This window comes from Mobula birostris, chromosome 4, assembly GCF_030028105.1.
Source record: "Mobula birostris isolate sMobBir1 chromosome 4, sMobBir1.hap1, whole genome shotgun sequence".
In the NCBI taxonomy this organism is placed as follows: Eukaryota; Metazoa; Chordata; class Chondrichthyes; order Myliobatiformes; family Myliobatidae; genus Mobula; species Mobula birostris.
This window is the reverse complement of record NC_092373.1, coordinates 24,379,464-24,399,382: the sequence shown is the minus strand read 5'-3', so window position 1 is coordinate 24,399,382 and position 19,919 is coordinate 24,379,464. Positions and strand designations below refer to the sequence as shown.

Here is a 19,919-nt window from a genome sequence, read left to right as displayed (position 1 = left end):
GAATGAGGGAAAGAGTAATATGTATAATCTTTACTAGTAGGGTGTAATTCCCTCCAGACATCTATAATTCCCAACTCCTCCATCAATGAATTCACTTTCCGAGTCAGAGGTTTATTCTGAGTAACTATTCTTGAAGAATCTAATATAGGATTTAATCTAATATTAAAATCCCCTCCACAAATTACTACCCCTTGAGAACTGACCGTTAGCTCAAAAATGTGTCTATAAAATGACCATTCACAACCTGGAGGAGCATAAACATTCAGCAATGTTATTTCTGTACCTTCTATTCTTCCTGTGATTTTTACGAACCGTCCTTCTTTGTCTCTAGTCTCTGAAATATGTTCATAATTAAGAGTACTTGATATTAAAGTAGCTACCCCTCTTTTGTGACTCAATTTATATGATGAATAAAATACATGCTTAAAGCCCATTCTTTTTAATTTTCCATGTTCAGATTGGCTCATATGTGTTTCCTGGAGGAAAGCTATTTGTGCCCTCTCTTTTTTCAATTTAGACATAATCTTATTTCTTTTAATTGGATTCAAAACCCCATTAACATTATAGGAAATTATTTTTACCAATTCAATTTGCATTTTTCTCTAGTAGAAAAAAAACCACTCTCCTTTTCTAACCAAACAGTAAGCAATCCCTTCTCAACAGTAAACCAAGACATATAACCACACCCTAGACATTTTTGAATGTGCAACATTTGAAAATTTTTCCCGACTTCCGACAGTGAGGCCTGAGCACCGACCCCCCTCAGTTCAGAGGGATAACCTCTATCTTCACCCTGTGTTAGAAGGCTCTCAGCAGTTTGAATAATCATAGAGAATTTTCTCCTATTTATGTCTCGACCATATTGCTATCATTCAAGTTATTCCGTCTAGTTTATTTTCAGTTACCAGTTTTCATTTTACCTTTAAGTCCGATTTACTCTTTTCAGTCATTTCTCTTAATTAATCTGTGTTCTCTGTACATTCGCGTCTGAATATTTGCAGCTTTTCCTTGTAGTTTGACACTCTGGTTCGAGTGGAGCGTCCTCGCCCCACTAACTGCCACGACTTCTGCCGAATCCTCTCCAGTAGCGACTCCGGTTGGGTGATAACTTTAATAGGTAGTCCCCGGTCCGCCAGGTCCAATGTTGCCTCCTCCACCGTAGTGTAAGTTTTTGTCCCTTCGTCGTAAAAGACTCTCAGCCGAGCTGGATACAGGGTCTGGAATCTGATGTTGTTTTTCTTCAGGACTCTCCGTGTTTCCGTATATTCCTTCCGTCTGGCAAGAATCCCCGGTGCGTAGTCGTGGTCTAAGCTGATTTTACAGTTGTTCCACATGAAACCTTTCTTTTGCCATGCCCTTTTAAGCACCTCTTCCTTCGTTCTGTAACTGAGAAATCTGACCAGAATCGATCTGGGCTGGGCGCCTGCTGGAGGCTGTGGTGCCAACGCGCGGTGAGCTCTTTCTATCTGTAGGTCTTTTGCGGCCGGTATATCAAGGTTCTCTCTAAGTAGCTTCTCCACGAAGGGAATCATCAATCCGGGTTTACCTTCAGTTCCTTCGGGAACTCCGTAAATCCTCACATTTTCCCTTCTCGAGCGGCCTTCTTGATCTATTAGTTTCCACTGGAGCTGGTCTTGCAGCTTCTGCATTTCTGCTATCACCTCCTCTGCGTTTTGTAGCTTCTCTTCAATTCCAACAATCCTCGCTTTGGCTTCATCTATCCGTGAGTTAGTTTTTACTATTTCTCCTTTAATATCTTCCAGCTGTTTGCTGTTATCTTGTCGGAACTCGCAAATCTCTCCGAGAATCAAGGACAGAGTCACCGATTCCCCCTCATTATCTCCGTCCTGGCTTGCCGTGGGGGAGCTAGGCCCGTCGCCTTGCTGCGTCTCTTTATGTTTATCAGCCTTCGGAGCGGACTTTTTAATCTTGTTCTTAGACATCATCCTTGCCCTTTTTATCAATATAGTTATGCAATATTAAGTATTTGTCTAAATTCGATTATGGGGCAGTTTACCTTCTTTTTTCGAGAGACCTTTTCCTTACGCCGCCATTCCCTTGATCACTTTTATTGTTTTCGGTGTTCAATTTCTGAATCTAACCAAGATTTTCAAAATTTGTGGGGGCCGTTTTTGAATTATTTTCATAATCTTTGACTTTAATGTACAGAAGTTGGCTAATAGCATATTGTTGCAGCTCGCTCACGCGGCAAGCGAACCGGCTCCAGCAGTCGCGGGCAAGTCTGTAGCCAGCGGCAACCGAGGGGGCTCTGAGTACGGGGCAAACCTCAGCCTGGAAGCCGACGTCACTTCTGCCCCGCAAACAGCGGGGTAAGCTGGGAGCGGGCACTTAAGCGCGCGCGGATTGAAACAGTAAACAGTTCAACCAGACCCTGCTCAACTGAGTGTGTTCCTTTCACTCATTCCGTATCAGCGTGACTACATTGGTGACCCCGATGGTACAACGGCATTTGGACCCAGCGTGAGTGACTCGGCTCTGCAGAATGCAGTTTCCCTTAAACTGCCAACCTTCTGGACCACTCAACCCTTGGTCTGGTTCGAGCAAGCAGAGGCCCAGTTCCAGGTCAGGCAAATTGTCTCAGACACCACCAGGTATTACTATGTGGTGGGCACCCTTGACCAGGAGACAGTGGGGTGCGTAATCGACTTTTTGCATCAGCCCCCGGCAACAGACAGGTACGAGGAACTCAAGGCCCTGTTAATCTGCACATTTGGCTTCTCCCGCCATGAACGGGCTGCGCGGTTACTGCATATGGATGGCCTGGGCGACCGCGCGCCATCAGCCCTGATGAGTGACATGCTAGCACTGGCAGACAGCCATAAGCTTTGCCTGCTTTTTGAACAGATCTTCTTGGAGCAAATGCCAGAAGACATCCGCCTCCTGCTTGCAGATGAAGACTTCAGAGACCCGCACAGGGTGGCTCAAAATTAGTGCTGCGGCACGGCCGAAAGTCTAGCCTTCCCGCACCCCAGCAGTGGAACACGTAACACCCACACCAAGTGATGGCACCAGTTCTGAGTCTTGGTGTTTTTATCATCAAAGGTGGGGTTCCGGGGCCTGCCGCTGCCAACCGCCATGCTCGTTCCAGAGAAACGCCAGGACCAGCCGTCGCTGATGGCTATGGCGGCTGGTCACCATGATAGCCTCCTCTACGTTTCGGACAAGCACTCTGGCGTAGATTCCTGGTGGACACGGGGGCGGAAATCAGTGTCCTACCCCCCTCGAGCCATGGTACCCAAACTAGAAGAACAGGACTGGAACTTACGGCAGCCAACAGCAGCACCATCTGCATCTACGGCACAAGAACCATACCCTTGCAGTTCTGTTCCAGCCGCTTTACATGGACATTTACGCTGGCCGCAGTATCACAGCCACTGCTGGGTGTGGACTTCCTCTGTGCGTACTGCCTGCTCGTGGATTTGAAGGGATGATGATTGGTCGATGCGAAGACGTTCCAGACTTTCTCCCTCGGTGAGGCCAGGTTACCAGCCCCGCACCTGGACTCCGCCACTTATTCCAACAACGAGTTCGCCAGAGTGTTATCGGAGTTCCCAACTATCATCACGCCGCAGTTTTCCTCAACAGACCCCAAGCTCGGCGTGATGCACCACATCCCAACACAGGGACCTCCTCTTCATGCCCGGGCCCGCAGGCTACCGCCCGACAAGCTCCGCCTCACGAAAGAGGAATTCAAGAAGATGGAGGAGATGGGGATTGTGTGGCGTACTGACAGCCCGTGGGCCTCCCCACTCCATATGGTGCCCAAGTCCGCGGGAGGGTGGAGACCATGCGGCGACTATCGGAGGCTGAACGACGCCACCATGTCCGATCGCTATCCGGTACCGCACATCCAGGACTTTACGGCCAACCCGCACAGGGTGCACACCTTGTCGAAGATTGACCTGGTCCGAGGGTATCATCAGATCCCAGTCCACTCAGACGATGTACCCAAGACGGCCTTCATTACCCCCTTTGGCCTGTTCGAGTTCCTCAGGATGCCGTTCGGGCTCAAAAACGTGGCGCAGATGTTCCAGCGCCTGATGGACACAGTGGGGCGAGATTTGGACTTCCTGCTCATCTACCTGGATGACATACTTATCGCCAGCCGCTCCCGCCAGGAACATCTAGCACCTCTAACCCTGCTCTGCCACTGCCTAAGCAACTACGGCCTGGCTGTCAACCCTGCCAAGTGCCAGTTCGGCCTACCCACCATCGACTTCTTGGGACACCGGATTGACCGCCATGGAGCTATGCCCCTGCCGGTAAGAGTTGAAGCCATCCGCCAATTCGCCAGACCCAGCCTTGTTAAAGGCCTGCAGGAATTTGTTGGGATGGTTAACCTTTATCACTGTTTCCTGGCCACAGCCGCCTGGATCATGCAGCCCCTTTTCAGCTTGATGTCCGGCAAGGTCAAAGAGATCACTTGGACAGAGGAGGCGACGGCGGCTTTTGAACAAGCCAAGAACATACTAACAAACACCACGCTCCTGGTCCACCATCGGGTCGACGTCCGCACAGCCCTCACTGGGGATGCCTCCAAGATGACAGTTGGTGGTGTGCTCGAGCAGCTCATCGAAGGCCAGTGGAAGCCGCTCGCTTTTTTCAACCAGCACCTACGATCCCCGGAACTTAAGTACAGCGCTTTTGACAGGGAGTTGCTGGCCCTGTACTTTGCCATCCGGCACTTCAGGTATTTCCTGGAAGGGAGGGAGTTCACGGTCTTCACAGACCACAAGCCCCTCACTTTCGCATTTGCCAAAGTGTCGGACCCGTGGTCGGGCCGCCAGCCACGCCACCTGTCGTACATCTCAGAGTTTACTACCACGATCAAGCACATCTCCGGGAAGAACAACATGGTGGCAGACGTGCTGTCACGAACCTCCGTCCAATCAGTGCACTCTCTGTCTCCGGGGGTGGATTATGCGGTGTCAGCAGTCTCAGGGCTCCGCCTCGAAGACATACCCATTGGGCCCTGAAGGTAATGAGCTCCTTTGCGATGTGTCCACCGGGCAACCTCGGCCCATTGTCCCGACCACTTGCAGGCGCCGTGCTTTCGACACCTTGCACGGATTAGCCCACCCTTCCACCTGGGTGACCATCCGGCTGATCGCAGACTGGTTTGTGTGGCACGGCCTACGCAAGCAGGTCGGGCACTGGGCCAGGACATGCACGCACTGTTAAACCTCCAAAATCCAGAGGTACGTGAGGGCCCCACTGCAACCCTCCCAGCCGACACATAGGAGGTTTGAACAAGTCCACATGGACATCGTCAGCCCACTGCCGGTTTGAGAGGCGCGAGATACCTGTTCACCATGGTGGACAGGTTCACGAGGTGGCCGGAAGCTATGTCACTCGCTGACACGGCCACGGAGACATGCGCCAGAGCCCTGATTACCACCTGGGTGGCACGGTTTGGACTCCCAGCCCATGTCACTTCAGACAGGGGTGTGCAGATCACAATGGCTTTGTGGTCTGCACTGGCACAACTCCTTGGAACCCAGCTCCACCAAATGGCTGCTTACCATCCGCAGTCCAACGGCCTGGTGGAATGTTTCCACAGGTACTTGAAGTCAGCCCTGATGGCACGCCTCCGAGGGCCAGACTGGGTGGACGAACTCCCCTGGGTGCTGCCTGGCATCCGCACGGCACCCAAGGGGGACCTGGCCGCATCATCAGCCGAACTGGTTTACGGTGCCCTGCTCACAATTCCCAGTGAGTTTGTGCCAGCACCCCGTGGCCAGGAGGACACACCTACGGTGGTCCTAACTAAACTCCGGGAGCAGCTTGGAACACTTGCCCCAGTCCCCGACATCCCATCACGGAACAACATCCCCTTTTGTGCCCAAGGACCTACAACAGAGCACAGACTACCCCTGCAGCGACCATACGAGAGACCCTACAAGGTGATGCGTCGTAATGGAACGACCTGCACTCTTGACGTCGGCGGACGTGAAGAGACTTTTACCATTGACCGTCTCAAACCGGCGCATCTAGACCTTGAACGCCTGGTTGTGGTGCCACTCCCGCGACGACAAGGCCAGCCACCTAAAAGAACTGACAGTGTGCAGGCTGTGGGCTCTGCACCTCCTAACACCGGTTCTGGGGGAGGGACATGTGGTGGCTCGTCCACGCGGCAAGCGAACCGGCTCCAGCAGTCGCGGGAGAGTCCGCAGCCAGCGGCAACCGAGGGGGCTCTGAGTGCGGGGCAGACCTCAGCCCAGAAGCCGACATCACTTCCGCCCCGCAAAGAGCGGGGGATGCTGGGAGCGGGCACTCAAGCGCGCGCGGATTGAAACTACTAGTAAACAGTTCAACCAGACACTGCTCGACTCAGTGTGTTGCTTTCACTCGTTGCGTATCAGCGCGACTACAATATTTTATTATCTGATGTTTTTTTTTTCTTTTTTTTCCCAAACAGCTTCAAGTGTGGTAGTGGGTGTAGATCTTTTTTTTAATAAAATTGTTTATATTCTAATATATGAATTAATCTAATCTATATGAATATAGAGAATAGAGTTCGTTAATGTGATTCAATATACCGTATTTGGTATTATTATATTTTTTCTTTTGTTTTATAATATATGTTCTCTTGGACTCTGTATTCTTCTATATAAAAATCAATAAATATATTGGAAAAAGAAAGAAGGAAGATACTTCCTAATGTGATGGACCTTATGGAAACTACTTGATACAGTTTCGCAAACGACTCAATGCACTTGTGGTAGAGTTCAGAACTTTTATCTGTTGAAACAAATGAGTTTTCATATTTTTCTACCAATATGTACCAAGTCAAGCTGTGGACAATCACTTCCATTTAGCTTTTGTAATCATGCCACCCTGTCAGATGCTTCTTGGACCAACTTTCTGAAGTTTCTCTTGTCAAATCTCTTCATGTGCAGTACTGTGCAAGAGTCTTGGGCACTTACATACTGTATAGCTGGAATGCCGAAGACTTTTGTACAGTGCGGTAGTAATTTTACTTATTGCAATGCACTGCTGCTGCAAAAGGAAAATAAATTTCATGACATATGTGTGTGATGATAAACCTGATTCTGATATGGGTCTCTATTGTGGACTGAGAGTGGGAAGGGGTCAGAGAGAGAGGAGGGAGCGGGAAGCACCAGATAGGCATTCTATCATGATCAATAAACCAATTGTTTGGAATCAAATGACCTTCCTTGGTGTCTCAGGGCTGGATGTGTCTGCCCCTGCCCCAGCACTCCTTCTCTGCCACCTGCCCCGCACCCCTTCCGCAGTGTCTCACCCTTGCCCATTCCCAACATCTTTTGCTCCTGCCAATTAAGAGTGTGCAACATTACAGATACTTCAAGGTGAGGGATGGAAATCAATAAAACTCACACTCTGTTTCCTTCGACAATATCAACGTAATCCTCAGAGCGTGCGTAGAAGCCATCAGGACTCAGAGCACCCCAGAAATTGGACCATAACCTTTTGTACTGGCTAACCATTGGTGCAATTATCTTCCTGTTGGGATTAGACACATTATGCATTTTGTTAATAAAAAGTTCTTTTTGACTGTTTTCATATTCTGTTTTATAATTAAAAAAGCTGACAAGAAATATGTTAATGAGATTGTGTTAAAATACATTCATTGAGGTTTATTTTAAATAATGGCCTAAATGTTACAATTGGTGAGTAAGCAGAATAATCCCATCACAGTTATGGAGCAGACTGCTATGTGAAAATGCTTCAATGCTCAAAAATGTTCAGTGTCAGCTTTCCAACAGTACTACCCCGATCACTGGAGTTAAAAGATCATGGATTTAAGCTCTGCTCTAGACGTGTGCAGCCATTATCCACACTATGGCTTGACTACAGCTGACATGCCATTCTGGGGGACCAGACAATAATGTAGGCTGTAACAGATTACAGAAGGCAAAGGCTCCAAGTCAACACGCACAAAATGCTGGAGGAACTCAGCAGGTCAGGCAGCATCTATGGGAAAGAGTGAACAGTCGACGTTTTGGGCTGAGACCCTTCTTCAGGACTGAGAAGGAAGGGGGAAAGCGCCAGAATAAAAAGATGGGGAAGAGAAGAGAGACAAGCTGCAAGGTGATAGGTGAAGCCAGGTGGATGGGACAGGTAAAAGGCTGGACAAGAAAGAATCTGATAAGAGAGGGGAGTGGACAATAGGAGGAAGGGAAGGATGAGGGGATCCAGGGAAAGTAAAAGGCAGGTGTGAAGTAATAAAAGGTCGGAGTGGGGAAAAGAGGTGGTGGATGTCAGAGGAGGTACCATGTCATGAGTTATGAAATAGTTGCCTCAATGCCCTTGCTAAAACTCTGTGGTTCCTTTCATAACTTCATTAATGACTACTCTATAGGGTGGGGGGAGGAAGGGGGGGAAGAAGAGGGAGGGAGAGTGGGGGAGGAAGAGGGGAGGAAGAGGGAGGGATAGTGGGGGAGGAAGGGGGGGAGAAAGGGGGAGAGGAAGAGGGACTCATCTTTGATCCTGAGGGAATGTCCAAGGTGGTTTTAAATCAAGTGTAGACTGGGTAGATAGAGAAACAGCTCCCTTTCTTAAAATGGGCCAAGAACCAAGAGTGATGACAAAACCACCAAAAAATTCCAAGGTAAAACCATTTTTACTAAAGAAAATTGACTGAAATATGCAGGTATGAATGCACTGATAGGGAGGCATGTTCAATTTAGCCTTCAAAAAGGAGGTGGATCTATATACAAAAGGGCGATTAAGAGAGGGTGGAAAAGTGAGACTAAACAGGGTTGCTCAAAGATAAATCCATCATGTACTCAATGGGCGGAATGGCCTCCTTCCATGCTGCAACCAATCTATGAAAAATGCTAGATAAATGTTTGTTTATGATCTTCTACAATCACAAGTATGTCAACACACCTCAATACACACACACATATCACTAGTTCCTCTTACACTTCTCCAACAGATTTTATTTTGAAAAACCTTAGCACAATTTCCTGCATCAGAAAGAAATTGTATGAATGTATTTAGATGGCCCTGCTTTGGTATTAAATTGCACTAAGTCCTGGAAAAACAATGGAAACCTGCTGATAATCAGTCCTCAGTGTAGATGGAAGAGCTGGAATAAGCCTGAGTCAGTCAGCTTTGGGGCCTCACACAGGAATCTCCACAGTGGTTAACTTCCACATTTTTTTGATATATACAAGCTTTCGTCTGACTAATTCAAAACAGCTTATGGACAAGCCACTGTGGTAAATCCAACTCAATAGCCAACATTCTGCTTTAAACATTATGTTTTTACAATGAAAGCTTATTGTACCTCTGGTAGTTTAAATTAAATCAACATGGAAATTCCAAAAGCAAAACCCTGAACAGGCTGGAAATTTAAAGTAAAGGCAGAACTTGCTAGAAATACTTGGCAGGTCAAACAGCAGCCGCGGAGAGAGAAAAAGATGTAACATTTCAGTTTTTTTTAAGATACAAAGTTCAAAAAGTTCAAAGCGAATTTATTATCGAAGTATATATGTCATCATATACAACCCTAAGAATCATTTTCTTCCAAGCGTACTTAATAAATTCAATAACCATAATAGAGTCAATGAAGGACTGCACTCAACTGGGCAGACAACTAGTGTGCAGAAGACAACAAACTGTGCAAATACAAAAGGAAAAAAAGAAATAATAATAATAAATAAATAGATAGATAGATAGATAAATATTAAGAATATGAGATGAAGAGTCCTTGAAAGTGAGTCCATATGTTCTTGGAACACTTCAGTGATGGGACAAGTAATGTTGAGTGAAGTTATCCCCTCTGGTTCCAGATTCTTGATAGTTGGGGGGTGACAATTGTTCCTGCATCAGGTGAAGTGGGTCCTGAAAATCCTGTACTTTCTTGCTGATAGCAGCAATGAGAGACGCCCTGGGTGGTGGGGATCCCTGGTGATGGATGCTGCTTTCCTGTGACAATACTCCGCGTAGAAGTGCTCAATGGTGGGGAGGGCTTTACCTAAGATGGACTGGGCCATATCTAATACTTTTTGTAGGAATTTTCATTCATGGGCATAAGTGTTTCCGTAAGAGGCTGTAGTTCAACCAGTCAATATACTCTCCAACACACAACTATAGAAGTCCGTCGAAGTTTTAGATGTCATGCTGAATCTTTGCAAACTTCTAAGGAAGTAGAGGCACTGCCGTGCTTTCTTCATAATTACGTGCTGTGCCCACACCGGTAGAGTAAGTATGTTAACAGCTTCTTACAGGCTAATGAGCTCATGCAGACCAACTATACTCATGTAACCAATTAAACTCCATCTTTGGAATATGGGTTGAAACCAGAGCACCTGGAGAAAACGTAGGTCACGGGGACGTACAAACTACTTACATTCACCGACAGAATTGCACCCGGGTTGTTGGCACTGTAATCCCTCTGCTACTGTGTCTCCCCCAGTGACCTTTTGCCAGAACTGGGGAAAGTTAGAAAAGTTGCAAAAGTTCCAGACGACCTTCATGAAGCTCTCAGTCAGTACCATGGAGCCAACCAGTTTCTTCTGGCCTCCTCCCTGTCACAGACCATTTGTTCTCTTCACCTCACCGTGTTAAATTCTTTGATGGCCTTTTTCCCAGGGAAGGGAACCAACAATTAGAGGGTATAGGAAGGTGAGGTCTGATAGTTTTAAAAGGAAACTGAGGATGGTGTTAGTGTGGAATGGGCAGTTAGTGTAGGTGGTTGAAGCAAGAACAATACATTTAAAAGATGTTTGGCTAAGTATATGGAGAAATTTAGAAGTACATAGGCCAAACATGGTGAAATTGGACTTCTTTTGGTCAGCATGGATGATTGGGCCAAAGGACCTGTTTCTCTGATGCATTACTCTATGACTCCATGCCAAAGTGAACTCCATGAACATCTCCTAATCAAAAACGTGATGTTCAAGCTCATGTCTTCAGGATTACACTGCTTGAGGCCTAATTGCTGCTGGGGCCTTGCTCTGTGACTGCCTCTGGGAGTCCAGTAGGATTGCCAATTGTCCCGTATTTTCCGGGACATCCCGTATATTGGGCTAAATTGGTTTGTCCCGTATGGGACCCCCTTGTCCCGTATTTCCTCCGCTAAGGTAAGGCGTTCCTATGAAACCGTTCATAAGCCAAAATGGCGTAAAGCAAAGAAGCAATCACCATTAACTTATCTGGGAAAAATTTTTGAGAGTTCAGACCCAAAAAATAATTTACCAAATCATACCAAATAACACATAAAACCTAAAATAACACTAACATATAGTAAAAGCAGGAATGATAGGATAAATACACAGCCTATATAAAGTAGAAATAATGTATGTACAATGTAGTTTCACTTAACAAAAACAGGAAGATAAAGCCAAAACCGATTTGTGGAAAAAAATCGGCACGTACACGCATGTGCACACAAGTGCCCGCGCAAGGCTTCATGGTCATGGTAGTCTTTCTCGGGGTAAACAGAAGTGTCCCGTATTTGACTGCTACTTTTGTCCCATATTTGGGAGTGAGAAAGTTGGCAACCCTAGAGCTCAGAGACCCAATGAGATTTTGTACTGGACAAGTATAGATACAGTTTAACAATATCTATCATTTTGACAATGTCTATCCTAATCTCGGTTTATATTGGAACTGATATATATATATTTGTGGTAATTCTCCTCTTGATTGCATTTATGCTCCTTTTAAATCAATAAAAAGATTAGTAAAGAAAGAAAAGTAACAGGATTGTTATCATGGGTGACTTTAACTTCCCTAATATTGATTGGTACTTGATTAGTTCCAATGGCTTAGACAGGGCAGAGTTTGTTAAGTGTGTCCAGGATGGATTCCTGTCACGGTATGTTGACAGGCCGACCGGGGGAATGCCATACTAGATCTAGTATTAGGTAACAAACTGGGTCAGGTTACAGATTTCTCAGTGGGTGAGCATTTGGGGGACAGTGACCACGGCTCCCTGGCCTTTAGCGATATCGTGGAAAAGAATAGAATCAGAGGGGCCAGGAAATTTTTTAATTGGGGAAGGGCCAATTATGAGGATATAAGGCTAGAACTTGCGGGTGTGAATTGGGGATGATGTTTTTGCAGGGAAATGTACAATGGACATGTGGCCGATGTTTAGGGACCTCTTGCAGGATGTTAGGGATAAATTTGTTCCGGTGAGGAAGATAAAGAACGGTAGGGTGAATGAACCATGGGTGACAGGTGAGGTGGAAAATCTAGTCAGGTGGAAGAAGGCAGCACACATGAGGTTTAGAAAGCAAGGATCAGATAGGTCTATTGAAGAATATAGGGTAGCAGGAAAGGAGCTTAAGAAAGGGCAGAGGAGAGCAAGGAGGGGGCATGAGGAGGTCTTGGTAAGTAGGGTAAAGGAAAACCCCAAGGCATTCTACAATTATGTGAAGAACAAAAGGATGACAGGAGTGAAGGTAGGACCAATTAGAAATAAAGGCGGGAAGATGTGCCTGGCAGCTGTGGAAGTGAGCGAAGTCCTCAATGAATACTTCTCTTTGGTATTCACCAATAAGAGGGAACTTGAAGGTGAGGACAATATGAGTGAGTTGATGTTCTGGAGCATGTTGATATTAAGGGAGAGGAGGTGTTGGAGTTAATAAAATACATTCGGACTGATAAGTCCCCAGGGCCTGACGGAATATTCCTCAGGCTGCTCCACGAGGCGAGGGAAGAGACTGCTGAGCCTCTGGCTAGGACCTTTATGTCCTCGTTGTCCACGGGAATGGTACCGGAGGATTGGAGGGTGGCGAGTGTTGTTCCCTTGTTCAAAAAAGTTAGTAGGGATCATCCGGGTAATTATAGACCATGAGCCTTACGCCTGTGGTGGAAAAGCTGTTGGAAAAGATTCTTAAGAGATAGGATCTATAGGCATTTAGAGAATCATGGTCTGATCAGGGACAGTCAGCATGGCTTTGTGAAAGGCAAGTCGTGTCTAACAAGCCTGATAAGAGTTCTTTGAGGAGGTGACAAGCCATATAGATGAGGGTAGTGCAGTGGATGTGATCTACATGGATCTTAGTAAGGCATTTGACAAGGTTCCACACAGTAGGCTTATTCAGAAAGTCAGAAGGCATGGGATCCAGGGAAGTTTAGCCAGATGGATTCAGAATTGGCTTGCTTGCAGAAAGCAGAGGGTCGTGGTGGAGGGAGTACATTCAGATTGGAGAGTTGTGACTAGTAGTGTCCCACAAGGATCAGTTCTGGGACCTCTGCTTTTCGTGATTTTTATTAGCGACCTGGATGTGGGGGTAGAAGGGTGAGTTGGCAAGTTTGCAGATGACACAAAGGTTGGTGGTTTGTGGATAGTGTAGAGGATTGTCAAAGATTGCAGAGAGATATTGATAGGATGCAGAAGTGGGGTGAGAAGTGGCAGATGGAGTTCAACCCAGAGAGATGTGAGGTGGTACACTTTGGAAGGACAAACTCCAAGGCAGAGTACAAAGTAAATGGCAGGATACTTGGTAGTGTGGAGGAGCAGAGGGATCTGGGGGTACATGTCCACAGATCCCTGAAAGTTGCCTCACAGGTAGATAAGGTAGTTAAAAAATCTTATGGGGTGTTAGTTTCATAAGTCGAGGGATAGAGTTTAAGAGACGTGAGGTAATGATGCAGCTCTACAAAACTCTGGTTAGGCCACACTTGGAGTACTATGTCCAGTTCTGGTCGCCTCACTATAGGAAGGATGTGGAAGCATTGGAAAGGGTACAGAGGAAATTTACCAGGATTCTGCCTGGTTTAGATAGTATGCATTATGATCAGAGATTAAGGGAGCTAGGGCTTTACTCTTTGGAGAGAAGGAGGATGAGAGGAGACATGATAGAAGTATACAAGATATTAAGAGGAATTGATAGAGTGGACAGCCAGCGCCTCTTCCCCAGGGCACCACTGCTCAATACAAGAGGACATGGCTTTAAGGTAAGGGGTGGGAAGTTCAAGGGGGATATTAGAGGAAGGTTTTTTTACTCAGAGAGTGGTTGGTGCGTGGAATGCACTGCCTGAGTCAGTGGTGGAGGCAGATACACTAGTGAAGTTTAAGAGACTACTAGACAGGTATACGGAGGAATTTAAGGTAGAAGTTATATGGGAGGCAGGGTTTAAGGGTCGGCACAACATTGTGGGCTGAAGGGCCTGTACTGTTCTATGTTGTATAAGGTACAGGAGCAGAATTAGCCCACTTTGCCCATTGCTCCACTATGGCTGACTTATTTTCCCTCTCATCCCCAATCTCTTGTCTTCCCCGTATCCCTTCATGTCCTGATTAATGAAGAATCTATAAAACTCTGCCTTAAAATAAATCCAATAACTTCACCTCCACAGCTGTCTGTGGCAACAAATTCCACAGATTCACCACTCTCCAGCTGAAGAAATCCTTCATCTCCATTCTAAAAGGATGCTCCTCTATTTTGAGGCTGTCTTCCCCCACCATAGGAAACATCCTCTCCCCATCCACTCTATCAAGGCCTTTCAACATTCGCTAGGTTTCAATGAGGTCGCCCCTTTCTTCTGAATTCCAGTGAGTCGCAGCTCAGAACCACCAAACGCTCCTCATGTGACAAGCCTTTCAATTCCAGAATCATTTTTGTGAACCTCCTTTGAACCCTCCCCAGTGTCAGCACATCCTTTCTTAGACAAGGGGCCCAAAAGGCACTATAGTAGCATTATGATAACTGCTATGTCATTGGCACAATCTATTCAATGGAGACACAAGAAACAGCAGATGCTGCAATCCAGAGCAACAATCTGTAGGAACTTGGTGGGTCAAGCAGCATTTATGGAGGGAAGAAACTGTTGACGTTTGTGGTTGAAACCCTTCATCAAGATCCTAATTCAATTCCAGTTACCTAAGCATGCAGGAAGGCAAGCACTGGCAGCATACTCTATCTTGGTCTAAGGTAGTGGTGAAGGTTGAACAGTTCCCCCATTTACCCTGCAGGTTAACTCTACTAGACCAGTGGGTATAGTGGAAATGAAGTGCAGAACTGCAGTGCGGAGAATGGGTGAAGTTTGAGGCTTGATCCCAATCTATGTTGGGATTGAGAAAATACACCATTCTTTCTCTTGTTTAGTGGAGTTAAAAGCTTTTTAGGAGGTTAAATAAGGTCATAATTATGTTGTTCTTTTGCTTTTCAAGGACAGAATCTGCACTGCTGTTCTTGAAGTTTTTTTTCCACAACCGCGAGGACACTACCATAAAGGCAAGAGCCTTGGGAGAAAAGCTCTTTAATCTTCTCTGAACAGAGCACTGGCTGCTGTTTCTTTTTTGGCAAGGTGGCACCTGGGATACTTGGGCCAGGGCTGATCCTGACATCATTGAAATATGACTGTAGGAGCCATGCATCTGTGTTCTATCCACACTGTATTCTCTGTTGCATGTTGCTGTTCTGGTTAACAACAGATAGTGAAACCTGGTCATATTACGATCAAGGAACGTGTCTGTAGCCTTGATATTGAACTTTTTGCTGTTGGACTCCGGCCATATTATTTGTCAAGGAAAATCTCACATGCAATTGTGGTTGTTGTGTACATCCCGCCCTTTGCCAACCTGATGTCGGCGTGTAACATCATTTACACCGTTGGGAACAAGAGAACATTCAGCCAGAGACTCATTCCACCAGGATGCAGGACTGAGTGTCATGGGAAATCATTCCTGCCTGTGGCCATCAAACTTTGCAGCTCCTCCCTTGGAGGGTCAGACAGCCTGGGCCAATGGGCTGGTCCTGGACTTATTTTCCTCTGGCATGGTTTACATATTATTATTTGATTGTTTGTGGTTTTGTATTGCTATGTTCGTACTCTGTTCTTGGTTGGTGCAGCTGTAATGAAACCCAATTTCCCTCAGGATCAATAAAGTATGTCTATCTATCTATCTATGTTTATTGTGTTTATTATGGTAGCTAGTCACGTGGCGGTAAAAGTCAAGGGTTTAGTTACATATTCATGCTCTGATTTGGATGGTTTCAAGATGGGGGCCACCAGGTATGATAGCTTTTGTGGACATTTAATTTTGCTTAACTTTGCTTAATTACATTTGAAATCACTTAACTCAACTTCATTTAATTCTGTTTAAGTACATTGTTAGTTTTAGTTTCCTTGCTTTCTCGTTACCAATAAAGGATCAAATACATTTCTTCAACGTTTTGAACTTTGGAAATAATTCAGAAAATATGCATCGTGGGTGGTTGACTGACTTGTTGTCTAATCTTGGCAATCCATTTGCCACTGTTTCGTCACCATAAGAGGAGACATCGTCAGTGCGCTGTTAATAGTGGAGCCCTTGTGTAGGGTTGAAACCTTTGCAAATGAATTACCCAAGATTGGAGTTTTGAACATTATTATTGGATTGGATCGGAGGGCACATTATACAACAGCCTGATTTGTTCAAGTAGCTGCTACAGTAACCACAGAGTCTCTGGACATTCATCATCTTTTAATTGCCAGCACCAGTTTCAACTAATGGGTAAGTCACAAAAGTTTGATTTCAATAACTGCTTGAGCTCAACTTCATAAAACATCACTTTCTTTTTTTTAAGTTTGGATATGAGGATTTTCTCCCATGTTCATTCACCAGATTCAAGAGGAGAGTCAATCATCAGTCAATACATGCACCTTTATTAACTCTTTACCTGTTTTGCTGAATTAAAAGTTTGAGGATGTTTGGGTTTGTCAGTACAACATCTGAATCAAGGCTGAAGTAATAATCACATCTGGGATCCATCCGACAGTAGTCCCTGAATAAAGAAAAGGCAGAGGAAGGTAAATTATACTTTCCACAGAAATGGAATGTTGACATCTTTATAATCACAATCTTCATCTCGGAAATAATCACAAAGCTCTTCTCTTTTGTTCAGGATTTGTTGCTGCCATATCAAGTTATTTTGGCAAGTTTAAAAATAGGAACAAAATTACATGCCTCCAAAAATGATACAGAAGGAGAATTTGCTCAATTTGATAGCTTGCATTTTTATCAACTGAAGAACATATTCTTTTTTTAAAATGTAACACTTTCTTCCTGGCAGCTGATTTACACTGCAGGCCATTCACCCCAGCTAGTAACTAGCCTCTCTATCAGGCTCACTGCTGCACTGTAAAGAGAGAAAAGAAAGTATAAGGGTTCCTGAGTAGTAATCTCAATGGCTTCTCATGTCTATTGATCAGTTTTGAATTTACATTACTTCACGTCTGATCTTGGGCATTTGGATTTGTAAACCCTGAGTGATGCAGTCTTTCTGGTGATGAGAATGTATCCATGCTCCTGTAAGGCAATGGTAACTTCTCCTGGGGCGTTACACCTATTAAGTGACTGCCATAGAGGACAGGCAATTCAAGTTATAAAATTTAAGTAAAATATTTAAAGGCATGCTAGAGTTAAAAATTTTATGATTTAGCAGACACAAGAGATTAGGAATTCAGTAATCTGGAACTACAAACAAGACACTGGAGGAACTCAGTAGCAGTTCTGTGAAGGGATTTGACATGAAATGCCCACTGCCCACTCTCCTCCACAGATGCTGCCTGATCTATTTGATGACTCCTCATGCATCCTCCTTTTGCATAACTTGCCAGGTTTGCATCTGCTTTCCTTTTCACTTTGTGTCTTAGTAATCTTGGAAACTTTAAATCCTTCAGTCAGAGGGCAAAATAGGCTCCCAGCACAAATCATGGCCCACCCAAACTAGCTGGGAATTATTCAGGTCAGGATCTGAGTAGAGTCAGAGTCATAGAGTGGTACAGCATAGATACAGGCCCTTCCAATGAGACCCTACCAACCAGATGGGTACTTGATAGCCAGTATGTACACAGTGGGCAGAAGGGCCTGTCTCCATGACATATGGCCATGATTTGAGCAAGAGTGATCTTGACTGCTTCTCTCGGATGCCCGCCAATCAACATGTTAAAGCTGGTCTCGGGCAGACCTTATGATTATCGAGGCTTTTCAAGAAAAGGGAATGGACAGAAAGTGTGAAAGAGTGTGGACAGAGAGTGAATGGGGTGGAGGGGGGGGGGGGGGAGGAGAGAATACTATAATACAAAGCCTCCCAACAGTGCACAGGAGGCGGTAATGGTGTATTTCATAGCCTCATTGCACCTTGTACCTGGGACCATACTGTAGTCTACAAGGAAGAGTTCATCTTCCAGCCTTTCAGCACAGTTTTGTGCAGGCAGATTGTCACTGTTACAGAATGGTTTTGACAGCTTGAGAAAACCTTCCCCTTTGCTCACTGGCCATCTAAGCTGGCTGTGCAATTGCAACTAATTGATGAACTTGCAGTGTAGTTTGGAGCTTGTCAAAAACTGAAATCCTGTTAAATTTGAAGAGGAAATAGGCAGATTTCTTCATGGATCAGGAAGTGGAGAGCTATCAGGGACAAAACAGATGACACCTGGAGCAGATCACTCATGATCAGATTGAATGGTGGGTTAGGCTTGAGGGGCCAAATTGCCTACCCCTACCCATATTATGTTCTTAATTAAAAATGGAACAAATACATTATAAATGCATGCATGCACTTACGTAAACTGACTAAAGTATAATTACAACACTGAAAATAACATAATTAGTAAATTATAACTCAGGTAATTTTCTCTTGAGAGATGATATCTTTTATGCATGTGGGGTTACTGCCTGTGCTGCACGTTTACACCGGTGAATACTCATTGAGTAGATTCCCAAGATCTAATACTGGAAAGTCCAGGAAGATTTGCACTACAGCAGTTGTCAGCCATAGCCAGGTGGTAGACGATGCCATCAATTTTAGTCCTGTCAATTTTGCTGGAAAGCTGGATTTCCTATAACCAGCAGAGCCAGATTAAGCATTGGTACTGGAACTAATATTCTTTTTGTTCCATGCATCCCTCCACAATCTTTGGTGCAAACTATTGCTAATTGCTTTCTCTGGCATTTTTGTCAAAGTCTGTAACCTGAAACTGTTTCTTTTTCCACGTGGCTTATTATGGTTTGCGGGTTTTTATTTCTCACATCCCTGCCAAATACATTGGATGGGTGTTGCACTGTATACATTTGTTCTGTACAGATTTCCAACTTTCAATCCAAATAAATCATATAAAGTTCTCACAAATATACACTTTAAAAAATGTCAGATGAGAAACGTGTTCAGGATACAAAAAAATAAAATGAGTGCAGGTCCAAAATTATGCCAGGATTTCTGTGACTCGAATTATAAATGTTCAAAAGGTTATTATTTTGTTACCATGTGTAATTTCTAAACTGATGGTTAAATATAAAATAACTTAAGTGATTTACTTCAAGGGAATGAGCAATAATATTCCACAGTTCATACCCTCTCCAGTATGGAAACTGCGAGTTAGCTGAATAGAAACTTTTGGAATTACTGAGGTGATAAGACGGTGATTGTAGCAGAGAGCTAAATTGTAATGTAACTTATGGTTGGGTTGAGTTGTTCTCCGATCTTGGCAACTTACTTGCAAACATTTCATTATCATACGAGGAGACATCATCAGCGTGATGTTAGTTGTGGTGTGTCCTCCGAAAGTTTGGCCTTTATATACTTATCAATCAGCTGATTGCTCATCATTTCAGTAACTCAATTGTGATGTGAGGAGGAAGTTTTGTTGCTGATTGGCTGCACAGCAAACTTCATGTGTTGTGGTCTGGAATTTTGCCTGCATCAGTTCATAAATAGGATCGATATCTATGTGTTTGTTTACAAAACTGTTCGCAGAAAACCATGCATTTAGGAATTTTCTTGCATACCACGTTTTTGCATGCGCCATGAGTTTCCAAAATGATTACCAATCAGCTGATTGATAAGTATATAAAAGCCAAGCACTTGGAAGACACACCACAATTAACAGTGCACTGATGACATCTTGTGTATGGTGACAAAATATTTGCAAGTAAATTGCCAAGATCGGAGAACAACTCAACCCAA

At 44.9% G+C, this 19,919-nt stretch overlaps 1 protein-coding gene across 2 annotated transcripts in view; it reads right to left on the bottom strand.

The window, feature by feature from the left end:
• Nucleotides 1–19,919, bottom strand: part of plod2 (procollagen-lysine, 2-oxoglutarate 5-dioxygenase 2) — a 237,205-nt gene that overhangs the window by 49,127 nt on the left and 168,159 nt on the right. For both annotated transcript variants that reach the window (XM_072255013.1, XM_072255014.1), the window contains exons 11-12: nucleotides 16,632–16,736; nucleotides 7,381–7,506 (exon numbers count right to left, since the gene is read on the bottom strand). In XM_072255013.1, coding sequence (XP_072111114.1) covers nucleotides 7,381–7,506; nucleotides 16,632–16,736 — 231 coding nt within the window. The remainder of the gene's footprint in view (nucleotides 1–7,380; nucleotides 7,507–16,631; nucleotides 16,737–19,919) is intronic.